The sequence below is a fragment of the Perognathus longimembris genome, chromosome 7, assembly GCF_023159225.1.
Source record: "Perognathus longimembris pacificus isolate PPM17 chromosome 7, ASM2315922v1, whole genome shotgun sequence".
NCBI lineage: Eukaryota > Metazoa > Chordata > Mammalia > Rodentia > Heteromyidae > Perognathus > Perognathus longimembris.
This window is the reverse complement of record NC_063167.1, coordinates 43,254,687-43,267,897: the sequence shown is the minus strand read 5'-3', so window position 1 is coordinate 43,267,897 and position 13,211 is coordinate 43,254,687. Positions and strand designations below refer to the sequence as shown.

Genomic DNA, 13,211 nt, shown 5'->3' with positions numbered 1-13,211 from the left:
CTAGGGGTTTTGACTCAGGCAGTCAGAAGACAAAAATTTTGCCCTGTATCTATACTGGACACCCATCCAATTGTACTATTTGCCATTCTCTAGGTAAGCTCCACAGTGGGCTTCTGAATTTTTCCTATTATTGCCTCAGCTTGAAGTACCCCTCCCTCTCACCAAGCCAAAGGAAATTAGACTACATTTTAAGGCTCATCTTAAATATCACCATCACAATAAAGTACTTTGACTTGGATGTGACATCTCTCTCATTTCAATATTCTTCCTTCCCCTATCAATTTATTTCCATTTCCGTATGGATGCTTATCATATTCAATGTAATATATGCCTACTTGTCTTATTTCCCCTCCTCAAGCATAAATGTTACTTGAGGGCATAAGTTTTACATCTTATTCAAAAGCAGAGATTATATCTTGGTCATCTTATGCTTTACATACAATAATTACTTACATATTTTCTGGACTCCAGTTTAACAATTTTTATTAATGTTTTAAAAATTACACAGTACAGAATATTCATTCATTCATAAAGCATTATAAATTTAGTATAAGACTCTAGACTCTCTAGCTGCATTTTCAAAATAAGAAAACTTCAGTTTTGTGGTTACATCCTAGAAAAAGAATAACTCTTAAGATATTTTAATTTTTCAAGGAAAAAGATTAATAAAAAATACCAAATTCAAGTTTGAAGAAAAAAAGGACAGAAAATTGATTAATGTATGATCACCTAGGTAAAAGTATATTGTTATTAATGTTTTTGGGGGGCAGAGGGAGGATGAGTTATAGGGTTTGAACTCAGCCTAGGTGCTGTCCCTGAGCTTTCACTCAATGCTAGTACTCTAGTATATTATTACTTGAGAATACTTGATAATATTAAAAAGTATATTATTAAGTTATTAACTGACAGTGTTTGATACTTGTACAAGGCTCCATTATCTTAAGACCACCAAAGTTAATTGATCTCACAAAATTCTCAATACTTTCAAAACATTTCAAAATAGTTTCCCTTTGCCTTAATAGTGAATGTTACTGATTCACTAGAAGCAATCATTTCTAGTTATTCTTCCAGTGTAAAAGCTATTAAAAACTTTTTAATCAGAAAACATCAATATGCAAGTCATTTGTAAATTGTTTATTTGCTAGTAGTAGGTTGTTTTGTTCTATTCCCATACTCTTCTACTGCTCGAAATACACTTAATCTAAATAAACTGGTGAAAATAGAAAATAGAGCTTCTAAACGCAAAATGTTCATGAAAACATCAATGTATGTCACAATATCACCTGAATATTTCAGCACATACGTGGCATTTCATAAACACAATTATAAAGCTCAAATGTACAAATGCATACATGAATTACAAGTATTAAAGAAAGAAAAAATGAAGAATACATGCTTTGCTCCATTAACTTGGCCTTCCATGTTGACAAAGAGAGTACACAACAACCACTATGAGAAATGAAGTATAAGGAAAGGTACCCCATACCTCATTTTCTCCTCTTCTCATTTATTTTTCTGTCACATTCCTGTCAAGTTTCTCCTTCTACATGTCAGGGCAAGTAAACTAAACATACTATATATAAGACTTTCTACTTAACTTTTCATTCCATTTCTTACATTGCTGAAAAAATATAATTTCAACTAAATATATCCATTTCCTGAACAAATTAGCTAGAAGTAAAACCAATAAAATTATTGTTTTGTCTGAGTACAAGTTAAATTTTTCAAAAATGATTCTGGTATTGATTCCACTTATCATAAAGGGTAACCTGTAACTTGTGGTACTAATAAAGAGACCCATCCAATTATATTTATCTCTGAAATAAGTAATCTTTTTTTATTTCCTAAAGTACTAAACACTCACGGGCTATTAAGTCTCTGTAAATGTTTTGGCAGTATTCAAGGACCAAAAAAATGCAGAAGTTTAAAGGTAATAAGAAGTTAAATAACCTGTTTTAAAGATCCTGTAGTAGACTAGATCAGATTAGACAAGCTTATTGGAAGGTAACAACACAGCTTATCTGATGAAGCAGCCCTGAGAAATCCAAAAATACCATTTCTCTTTTTAAAAAAATACAAGAACACTTGGACTAACAAGAAATAATGCACAATTTGGCCTGATCAAATACTTCATTAATTTTTTTCTATCCCTAAGGGACTGCCCTTTAAAATTCTCTTCTAGTGGAATATAACCTAATTGCTTGCTCAGGTCTAGTTTGCAGAAAGATTTTTATTTCAACAGTGCCACCTAGTGGAAAAATAAATACTTTCCACTAGTCATCAGTTTCATTTATCTCAAACACTGAATCTGGAATAGTTTTATTTTCTGATTTGCAATAGTCCTAACAGTAGTAATTTTAAAAGAGAAACTCCTGCTATTCCAGGCAGGAAAGTTGTGAGACTCTTATCTCCAATTATCTACTCAGAAAAAGCCGGAAGTGGCACTGTAGCTGAAGTGGTAGAGTGCCAGCATTGAGCACAAAGGCTCAGAGACAGCACCTAGGCCCAGAGTTCAAGCCCCAGGATCAGTAAACAGAGAGACAGAGAGAGACAAAAATTTTATCCAGGCACCTCCTGTAATCCTAGCACTGGAGAAGCTGAGGAGGGAGGATTGCAAATTGAAAACCAGACAAAGTGACACAGTGAGTTTGAGGGCAGTTTAGTTTACATAGTTTAACTGTCTCAAACCCTACACTCCCATAAAGGAGAAATCTTACAAAAGTATCACAATTTAGACATGTTTGTCTTCTTACATATTATGATAAAAAATTAAGTCTTTACAAATATGGTTTAAATAAAGGTACCTTAGTGATTTCTTCAGAAGCTCGTTTGAAGTCCTGAACATTTCGACAGTAAAATCCAATTGTGCAGCTAGGATCCATTTTTCGAAATGACATCTTTTTGGGAGAAGGGCAGTGGAATGTCTGTAATTTTTAAAGTTCTTTAGGATTAATTTGCCTCTGATGGACTCAAGTATATATAAGACTATTAAAATTTGATATGGAGCTTTTTCTCAAAACTATAAATGCACATTTTAAACGGCAATTCAGTCCTTTCATTCTCCTTCCTACTCCTCAAATTGTAAAACACAAGACCTAAAACTGTGTACAATTTAATTTACCCATTTACCTTATATGACATTATAGTGTTATTCTGCAAAGGAAAGCAATTGTGTTAATTGTGTCAAATGGTAAGCAGTTCTAACACAAAAAGATGAAAAATGATGTCACTAAAATGCTATTTCTATAAAATATCTTGTTAAAATAAAATATCTTGTTAAGAGATTTTTTTTAAAGAGCACAACCTGCTAATAAGGATATCGAGACCTTTTAAGCCAATCTGCATAGATTCAATAAATGCTTTGTATTAATACGTTACCTTAAGAACAGTAATTAACTAACAGAACCAGTACATACCTGTGTATTTTTCAACTTAACACTTTTGTTGTGCTTTACTTTAAGTTCCTGTTTATTCTTAACAGGGCATAGGATGAGACAGCTAAAAGCTGCCCTATCATGATCCTTGCCCTCTTTCTCACCAATCCTCCCTGTAAGTTCATTTCTCTCAAGTGGTCACAGAGAGATATAAATGAGCTGGGCAGGCTGCCCTAGTTTCTGTACTCTTGTTAATGGGACTTGGTCTTTAGAAATTACAAAGTGGGAAAAGGACTAAAGACAAAGCTTTCAATCTTTTTGTTTTTTCACCACAATAATTTGGTACTATGTTTAAAAGATACTTTTTATAATGTGAGTGCCTGGACATCCTATCATCAAAAATCATTCATGCAGGGCTGAGAATATGGCCTAATGGTAAAGTGCTCGCCCCGTATACAGGAAGCCCTGGGTTCCATTCGTCAGCATCACATATATAGAAAAAGCTGGAAGTGGCACTGTGGCTCAAGTGGTAGAGTGCTAGCCTTGAACAAAAAAAGAAGCCAGGGACAGTGTTCAGGCCCTGAGTTCAAGCTCCGGGACTGGCAAAAAAAAAAAAAAATCATTCATGCCACCAGGTGTTTTTCTTTAAGTATTTTTTTTATAAAAAATGAAAGGCTAAGCCAGGCACTAGTGGCTCACACCTGTAATACTAAACTACTCAGAAAGATGAGATCTGAGGATCACAGTTTGAAGCCAGCCCAGGCAGGAAAGTCAGTGAGACTTCTATCTCCAAATAATCACCAGAAAGCCGGAAGTGGAATTGTGGCTCAAGTGGTATAGTGCTAGCCTTGAACATAAGAATATGAGTTCAAGCCCCAGGACGGGCCAACACACACACACACACACACACACACGCGCGCGCGCGCGCGCGCACAGAACGCAGATGGCTTATGCCTGTAATCCTAGATCTGAGGACAGCCGTTTGAAGCCAGACAGGACTGCAAAATCCCCAGGAGACTTTCATCTCTGATTAACTACCCAAAAATCATAAAGAGCACTGTGGCCCAAAGTGGTAGAATGCTAGCCTCGAGCAAAAGAGGTCAGGCCCCATGAAAGAAAGACAAGAACAAAACAAAACAAAACAAAAAACTTTAAGGGACTTTAACTTAAAACTAGTTACTGAAATGTAGAAAAAGTACAGGCTGGGGCTGGGAATATGGCCTAGTGGCAAGAATGCTTGCCTCAAATACATGAAGCCCTGGGTTCGATTCCCCAGCACCTCATATATAGAAAACAGCCAGAAGTGGCGCTGTGGCTCAAGTGGCAGAGTGCTAGCCTTGAGCAAAAAGAAGCCAGGCACAGTGCTCAGGCCCTGAGTCCAAGCCCAGGACTGGCAAAAAAAAAAAAAAAAGTACAGGCTGCTATATTTGTTATGTTTATGGTAAACCAATCAAACTACGGTAGGATCAAACCTAAACAGAAACCCCAAGGTCCCTAGTTAACACAAAGATTGTCTCATGGGAATTTTACTGATAGTTTCATCTTCATTATTATTGATTATATATTACTTAACACTTAAAACTATTTTGTATTGTTCATCCAAAATTCTTAAGTCAAGCCAACATTAATTTGCTATATAATTAATTTGCTATATAATTTGCTATTATATTTTGCCAAGTAGCATTATACAAATATACTCACTGTGTGGTGATTCCTTGAGCTTTGCATGTATGATTTCTTTTTAATTTTTAAAATTCTAACCTTTGTTTTTAAAAAAGTAAAAGGCATCTCCAAGCCAAGTACTGGTGGCTCAAACCTGTAATTCTTGTTACTCAGCAGGCTGAGATCTGAGGACCACAGTTCAAAGCGAGCCCAGGCAGAAAAATTCAGGAGACTCTTAACCTCTCTAAACTACCCAAAAAAAGCTGGAAGTAGAGCTCTAGCCCCAAGTGGTAGAATTCTAGCCTTGAGCACAAAAGCTCAGGGACAGCGCCCAGGCCCTAAATTCAAGCCCCAGGACTAGCACCAAAACAAACAAACAAACAAACAAAAAAGCAGCTTCTACTTAACAGAATACATTCAAAAACATTAATTTGCATATGACACTACAGGGAAGAAAAGAAATAAACAGAGGACTTTAAAGAGCTTATGATAATACTCTGCATGTAGAAAAGGACAGTAAAAAATAAATAAAATAAAATAAAGAACTGAGTTGGTCTGATTTACTTTCAAAATGTTCAAAGTTCAACTCTAGGAACGTTAGAACTCAATCCTTTAATAATAACAGCAAAGAATATAATCTATTTAAATCCCTTTTTCAATCTTAAATATTTTAATATTCAACTTAAAAATTCATAATCCTATTAGATTTAGGACATTCATAAAAGTTCAAGACTACAGCAATTATTTACATGGAACTGGATAGACCTAAGATTTAAATTTCTGTCTACTGACCAAGAAGTATTGATCAAAAAATGTTGTACGCAAAAAATGAATTTAGTAATAAGGCAAGAAAGTGGTTTTAGATGCACATGTAATTTACTACAACATAGTAATATAGGGTAATTTAAAATACACTCCCTTGGAACATTCTGAACTTAAGACATAAAGCAAAGAGTAAAATTTTATTCTTGTATAAAACAACTTATAATAAGTTTATGTGTTAATAGGAAAATAAGAGGCTCAAATTTAAATAACCTAAATTCTCTGAAGATGAAAAATAAGACTTTTAAGAAAATTACCCAAATACATCAAGATATTTTATGAGAATTTCAAAACTATAACACCTCAATCTACTTTATAATTCTGTATAATAAACTTTTTGTGCATTTAACATAACTAAATTTCACCACATTTTACATTACAAAATAAAATCTTTAAATCTACTCTCACTTTCCATTTCTATTATCAACTCCCTAACCTCAAGTTTTCATTGTCTTACTCCTAGAGGGATACACAGACTCCCAGTAATGAATTACCCTTTCTAATATTGAATGCACAGACATAATCAGGATATTCACTTACTGATGGTCTTTGCAGAGCCTCTCAAAATATCAGATGGATAATCTCTCTATATGCTGGCCAAAATAATAAAGACCAATAATCTTCTCATTTGCCTATTTTAAATAGCATTAAATACTATGAACTAATTTCCATATGAATTTCAAGTATCTACTGTTTATAAGGAGTGATTTTGGCCCAGATAAACTGGAAATGTAACTTACATATAAGAATAGGTGCCACAAAACCACAGTGCAGGAAGAAGGAAATTACACTGTGGTACACAAAGTATAATTCTGTGGCACCTCCCACCAGTGTCAGTCAGCCAACTAGTAAATATTATTTAAGGTTTATATTCAAGATGCTATGAAGGAAGGGGGAAAGAAAACACCTGATCTCAGGCCCCAAAATATTTATTTTTATAGTTGAAGTAATAATTTACAAAGGATTCTAGGATGTCCCATAATAATCTTTTTTAAGTAGATTTTAATCTTGCAGTTTATTTTCATAATCTATCCATTAAATACTGTTAAGCATTAATGTTAGTGAGAAAGCTATTAGTAAAACAAAACACTTAATCATATTTCCAACTCGTCAAGCCCCTGAGCATTAGTGTTTCATGCCATTCAAGTGAGTGAAATTATTCTGTTCAATAAAATTACTTTACTCTATAAAAGCAACAGCTAGGGCTGGGAATATGGCCTAGTGGCAAGAGTGCTTGCCTCATATACATGAAGCCCTGGGTTCAATTCCCCAGCACCACATATTCAGAAAACGGCCAGAAGTGGCGCTGTGGCTCAAGTGGCAGAGTGCTAGCCTTGAGCAAAAAGAAGCCAGGGACAGTGCTCAGGGCCTTGGCCCAGGACTGGCAAAAAAAAAAAGAAAAAGAAAAGAAAGAAAACGGCCAGAAGTGGTGCTGTGGCCAAAGTGGCAGAGTGCTGCTAGCCTTGAGCAAAGAGAAGCCAGGGACAGTGCTCAGGGCCGGAGTCCAAGCCCAGGACTGGAAAAAAGAAGAAAAAAAAAATCAGCTAGAGTAAAGAAAGAACCAAAACCATGTTATAATTTTTTCACTAATCAACTCTCAAAATTTTTCTTAATTAAAATATTGGGTCGCAAAAATTACCTATATAAGGAGAAAAAAGAAGATAATAAACAATAAGGAAAATAAATTTTAGAAGCCTAACTGAACTACTGAAAACTTAATGAAAGGTTAAAATTTTTTTCAATGCGAGATTTAGTTACATTAAAGCAAAACAACTTAGTAGGCAGTCTTATTTTGCTGGTTTACCTTCTCTTTCATTTCTCCTTTCTTTTTCTCTTCTTAAAATTATGTCTAAACTAAGTTCTTCAGTACTGTTTAGCTGTCTTTTCTTTATTCAGAGGTTTGGTCATTTATTTTAGTAGGACAACGGTGTAAGTTGGAGACAGAGATAAATGAACAAGAAAGTATATCACAAATTAAAATTCAGCAACAAAGTACTTAACCTTTGACCACACTGTTGACAATGTTTTATAAATCAGTAAAGTATTGATTATTAACTTGCCATAATACTATAAAAGCACAACTACCAAACACATCTCTAAATAATTAGCTTGCTTCATAATAGTAAGAAAATGATACCAGCTCTTTATAAGTAGTACCTCAAGAGGGAAATCCTTTATGCTGACATCTACAAAAGATTGGCAGTAATGAGGATCCATGTAAATCAAACTGTCATCTACAAGGACAAAACAGAAGACAAGTAATTCAAAAAACACCTTATTATTACACTGCTTACAATCCAATTTCTATGTAGAACAGCTGAAAAAAATTCTAGGAGTAACAGCTTGGCAGACTGATATTCACTGACAGAAGCATAGGTTTGCACAGGATAGATTAACTTTTGCATAATCAAATATGCTTGTATAAGCAGAATTTTTATAAAGTGATGAGACTGTCATTTAATTTGGGGAGATAAAATTACTTTCACAAACACACAATTATATTCTACAGTTTGCATATGAAAAATGTATTGCACGTCTTTATTCTGACAGGAAAAACATATTGCTTGTCATTTTATCATCAACTAATACCACTAAAACTGGTAAAAAGTAAATATGTAAATAGCAACTGCCAGAATGTGGCAGCAATGTCTTCTGAAGTTTAGTGAAACCAATAAATTATGCCTTGTTTATGCAATAACAGAAATTAAACATACATTTTTAGAATCCAATTATCTTGTGGGCCAAATGACAAATGAGTGGCTATGGTAGGACTGATGAAAGTATAAGGTACTCATTTTGCTCTGTTAATCATCCTGCTTCCCAGATGATCTCATATTAACTTTCTGACTTTTAAAAGAAATTATGAAGAAATACACTTTACTAAATCACTGACCTTGAAATCCAGCAAAGTAGTATGACTGTTTTGGTTTGCCACCAATAATACCCACACAGTATTCAAGGCTTAGAACACCCTGCCCAAAAAAAAATTAATACATATTTAGGCTGAGACAAATAATAATTACTTAAAACAACAAATCTGTAGTAGCAGTAGTTTCCAAAATTTTTTTGCCAATTAGTTGTTACCTTTCTTGTATTTGCCCCATATTCTACAGTCCTCTTGTCTTCTAAACTATCTTCCTTTTTCGCTGAATCACTCAGGATTAATTTGGCTAATTCTGACCAGCATGATGATCTGCTATATTGAACTATTTTGTAGCCAAACAGGAATGGTTCATACCTGTAATCCTAATACCTCAGGAGGCTAAAATCTGATGATCATGCTTCAAAGCCAGCCTGGGCAGAAAAGTCCATGAAGCTCTTATCTCTAATTAAGCACCAAAAAAGCTAAAAACAGAACTGTGGCTCAAATGCTAGGCAGAAACGCTCAGAGACAGCACCCAGCACTTCAAGCCCCAGGACCAGCACACACACACACATAAACACACACACACACACACACACACACACACACACACACACACACACAGCTATTATGTGCCAATGAGAAAATAAACACCACACATTAAAGTAATAAAATTCATACCAAAGCCAACACTTGGCCTTTTGATTAGCTAATGAAGCCTGTCACCAACATAGCATTTTAATCAGGTTCTTTCTGCAGTGTGTGTGTGTGTGTGTGTGTGTGTGTGTGTATGTGTGTGTGTTTATGTGTGTGTGTTTATGTGTGATGTATACTGGGGCTTTAACGCAGGTACTGGGCAATGTCCTTGAGCTCTTTTGCTCAAGGTTAGTGTTCTACCACTTGAACCACAGTCCCACTTTTTGGTGGCTGTTAACAAGAGTCTCACAGACTTTGCTGCTCGAGCTGTCTTTGGACACTGATCCTCAAATCCCAGACTTTTGAGTAGGTAGGATACAGGCATGAGCCTTGGTGCCTAACTCTTTATTAGGCTTCAAAATGCCAAAGCTAGTTCTCAGACCTTATAATTTACACTAACTGAGTCTTACAATCATAAACTGGAAAGCCCTCGCTTTACAAGTTTTTGCTGCCTAAACATGGGTAATGAAAACAACCTGATGTGAAGAAAATAAAATGTAGGGGCTGGGAATATGGCCTAGTGGCAAAAGTGCTTGCCTCATATACATGAAGCCCTGGGTTCAATTCCCCAGCGCCACATATATAGAAAATGGCCAGAAGTGGCGCTGTGGCTCAAGTGGCAGAGTGCCAGCCTTGAGCATAAAGAAGCCAGGGACAGTGCTCAGGCCCTGAGTCCAAGGCCCAGGACTGGCAAAAAACAAAAACAAAAAAAAGAAACACAAAGAAAATAAAATGTATTAATCATTTTAAACCAATTTATTTTACTAATTAAAAATATTAGGAGTAAGATATCACAAGAAATGTACACACTGCCCTACTATGTAATTGTACCCTTTTTGCACAACACCTTGTCAAAAAATTTGTGTTCAATTAATAAATAAATTAAATTAAAATATATATATATATTAGGAATATTTCAGTAAATCAGCATGTTTTAGACTACTAAATATCCTAAACAAAGTTGAGCAAAACAATCTAACTTTTAGAAAACATGCTCAGGAGTCAATTAAAAACATTCAGAGAAATAATTCATGTCTTATCAATAGTTCTTGCATTAATTTTTATAGTACAAAGTACTGCTAATTATACATGTTACAAAAACTCCTAAAGCAATAAATGATTACAAAGTTCCCTTCTCTTAAATGAGAGGATGTACTAAAATCCATTGGTTACAAAATGAAGAACACAGATAGTTCTTTACACAAAAAGGTCCAACGCAAAATTTTCAACTACAATGGTGAAAAACCTATAAACATTCATTAGAAACCAGATTTTTAACATTTGGTACATTCTCAACTTAGGACATTTTTCAAATTATAATGGCTTGATTGAATATTACCACATTATAAGTTGATTTTAATGGCTATAAAATATTCTATTTTATAAACAGAATATTCTATTTTATAAATATTTATATTATATATTTATGTATAAATAAATATACATATTTATAAATATGTATACTGATATTGTGTTTAAAAAATATTATTGTAACTATTATAAAATATCTCTATTTTATAAATAGAGTATTTATCCCTTAAGCCCTTCATTGTCCATAGTGAATTCTGAGTGATATGAATATTTTGTTCCCTCCAAAATTCATGTCCTAGATCTCAATCCAAATGCAGATGCTGAAAGGCAAATTTTTATTTTATTTTATTTTATTGCCAGTCCTGGGGCTTGAACTCAGGGCTTGAACACTGTCTCTGGCTTCTTTTTGCTCAAGGCTAACACTCTACTACTTGAGCCACAGTGCCACTTCCAGCTTTTTCTATTTATGTGGTGCTGAGGAACTGAACCCAGGGCTTCATGCATGCCTGGCAAGCACTCTACCAATAAGCCACATTCCAAGACCTGAAAGGCAAAAAATTTTAATCATAATGGCTTGTGAATGAGTTGATGAGACTGTAAGAAGAACTGGAAGGAGTGTTCATTCTGTCTTGCTCTTCTGCTTAATGAAAACACAGCAAGAAGGCCCTTATTAGAGGGTGGTAATCCTAAACTCTCCAGCCTTTCAAGAACTGTAAGAGAATAAATTCCTGCTCTTTATAAACCACCCAGTCTCAGGTATTAGTCTCTACTAATCCCTCACATATTCTGTTACAGCAGCACAAAACTGATCAAATTACTCTTTAAAGAATGACCTTATATATATTTACTCTTGTAAAGTTTTTAAAAAGGAGAGCTGCAACTGAAAAAGAGTAAAACAAAATTGTCCTATTAGATTAAAAGCATAATGAACCTGAACTAACTAAAAATTAAAGATAAAACTTCACCAAAAAGTACAAGTACTTAACAGTAATAGTTATTTGACATTAAAGATTCTATTGCTTTCCTCTTAAATAAAAATCCTTACAACAGAGACAATCTCATCAGCTGATATGAGATGTTTGTGCCCAGGGACCCATGAGGAAGAGAAAGTTCTAAGCCTCTCATAGCAGAAAACAGAAAAAAATTATAGCAAGAATCATCACTGAGTTTTCTCTAAAAAAAAAAGAACCAGTCCAAGTAATGGAAGAAAGCATCTGTTCCTAACATCTATATTTTGTTTTCACCAGACTAGAGCAGATTTAGCAATGACCACTTAAAAGATTAGGAGCCAAAATGCCATTACATAAAAAAGCCACATCTCTGGAAACAAGAAACACTTTTCTGTTCCTAAAAGAGCTTCTTCACAGTTATCTAACGGTGAGAATTTATTGAGCTGTATCCATAAAGCAATAAATAAGACTAGAGTAATCAGTCAAAAAGGGAAGTCTTAATTTGTCTTGCTGAAGAAGAATTTATTGGATCTTCTTCATTCCAGGTCCTTACAAAAATAAAAATAAATATATAAAACTCTCTTGTAAGGGGTGATAAAGCACACGCCAAATTTCTTTCTCCTCATAGAATGTGGAAGGATGCCAGGGTGGTACCATCCCCGAAATACTGTGGAATTACCTCAAGTAATAAGTGTGAAAGATCAAACTGAATGGTGAATTTTAGATTATTAATGTATAATGGTTTGGCAGGAAAATATACAACTGCTGACCATACCCCCCCCAAAACAAAACAAAACAGGAGCAGAAAGGAAGAGATGGTGCAGAAAATGAGGAAGAATAGACATTTGTCTTTTTTGGACTATTTCTTTTTATACTTCTAAGTGAATATCTGTTTTCTCTCTTTCCTATTATTTCTAATTATATATATATTAGCATACATTAATTCTACAAGAGGTTTCATTGATGTTTCCCTACATGCATATGCTTTGACCAAATTCATCTCTTTTTAATCTTTATCCCCTATTTCCTCTTTATTTTACAGCTTTTACTGAGTTTCATTGTTATTTTCTTACATATACATATATATACATACACACACACACACACGTATTTCAATTATGCTCACCCCCATCACTACATGAATTTCTCTTTACTTTGGCTCTTTTTTTTTTTTTTTTTTGGCCAGTCCTGGGCTTTGGACTCAGGGCCTGAGCACTGTCCCTGGCTTCTTGCCACTTGAGCCACAGCGCCGCTTCTGGCCGTTTTCTGTATATGTGGTGCTGGGGAATCGAACCTAGGGCCTCGTGTATCCGAGGCAGGCACTCTTGCCACTAGGCTATATCCCCAGCCCCTTTACTTTGGCTCTTGAGCAACCTTCCCCCTCTGGTCAAGCATAGCACTTACAATATAAAACTATTTCACTCAACTAGTTCAGATATTTTTACCTTATAATTGAAATTTTTTAAATGTCTTAATAGTCACTGCTCTCTCGTTTTAGTAGATCACCGTGAAAACCAAATTAGAAGACACTGA

At 34.7% G+C, this 13,211-nt stretch overlaps 1 protein-coding gene across 6 annotated transcripts in view; it reads right to left on the bottom strand.

Moving 5' to 3' along the window:
- The window catches only part of Atg4c (autophagy related 4C cysteine peptidase), a 56,920-nt gene that overhangs the window by 7,558 nt on the left and 36,151 nt on the right, over window positions 1–13,211 (bottom strand). For all 6 annotated transcript variants that reach the window (XM_048351463.1, XM_048351460.1, XM_048351461.1 and 3 more), the window contains exons 8-10: window positions 8,752–8,830; window positions 8,016–8,092; window positions 2,805–2,924 (exon numbers count right to left, since the gene is read on the bottom strand). In XM_048351463.1, the coding sequence (XP_048207420.1) occupies window positions 2,805–2,924; window positions 8,016–8,092; window positions 8,752–8,830 (276 nt within the window). The remainder of the gene's footprint in view (window positions 1–2,804; window positions 2,925–8,015; window positions 8,093–8,751; window positions 8,831–13,211) is intronic.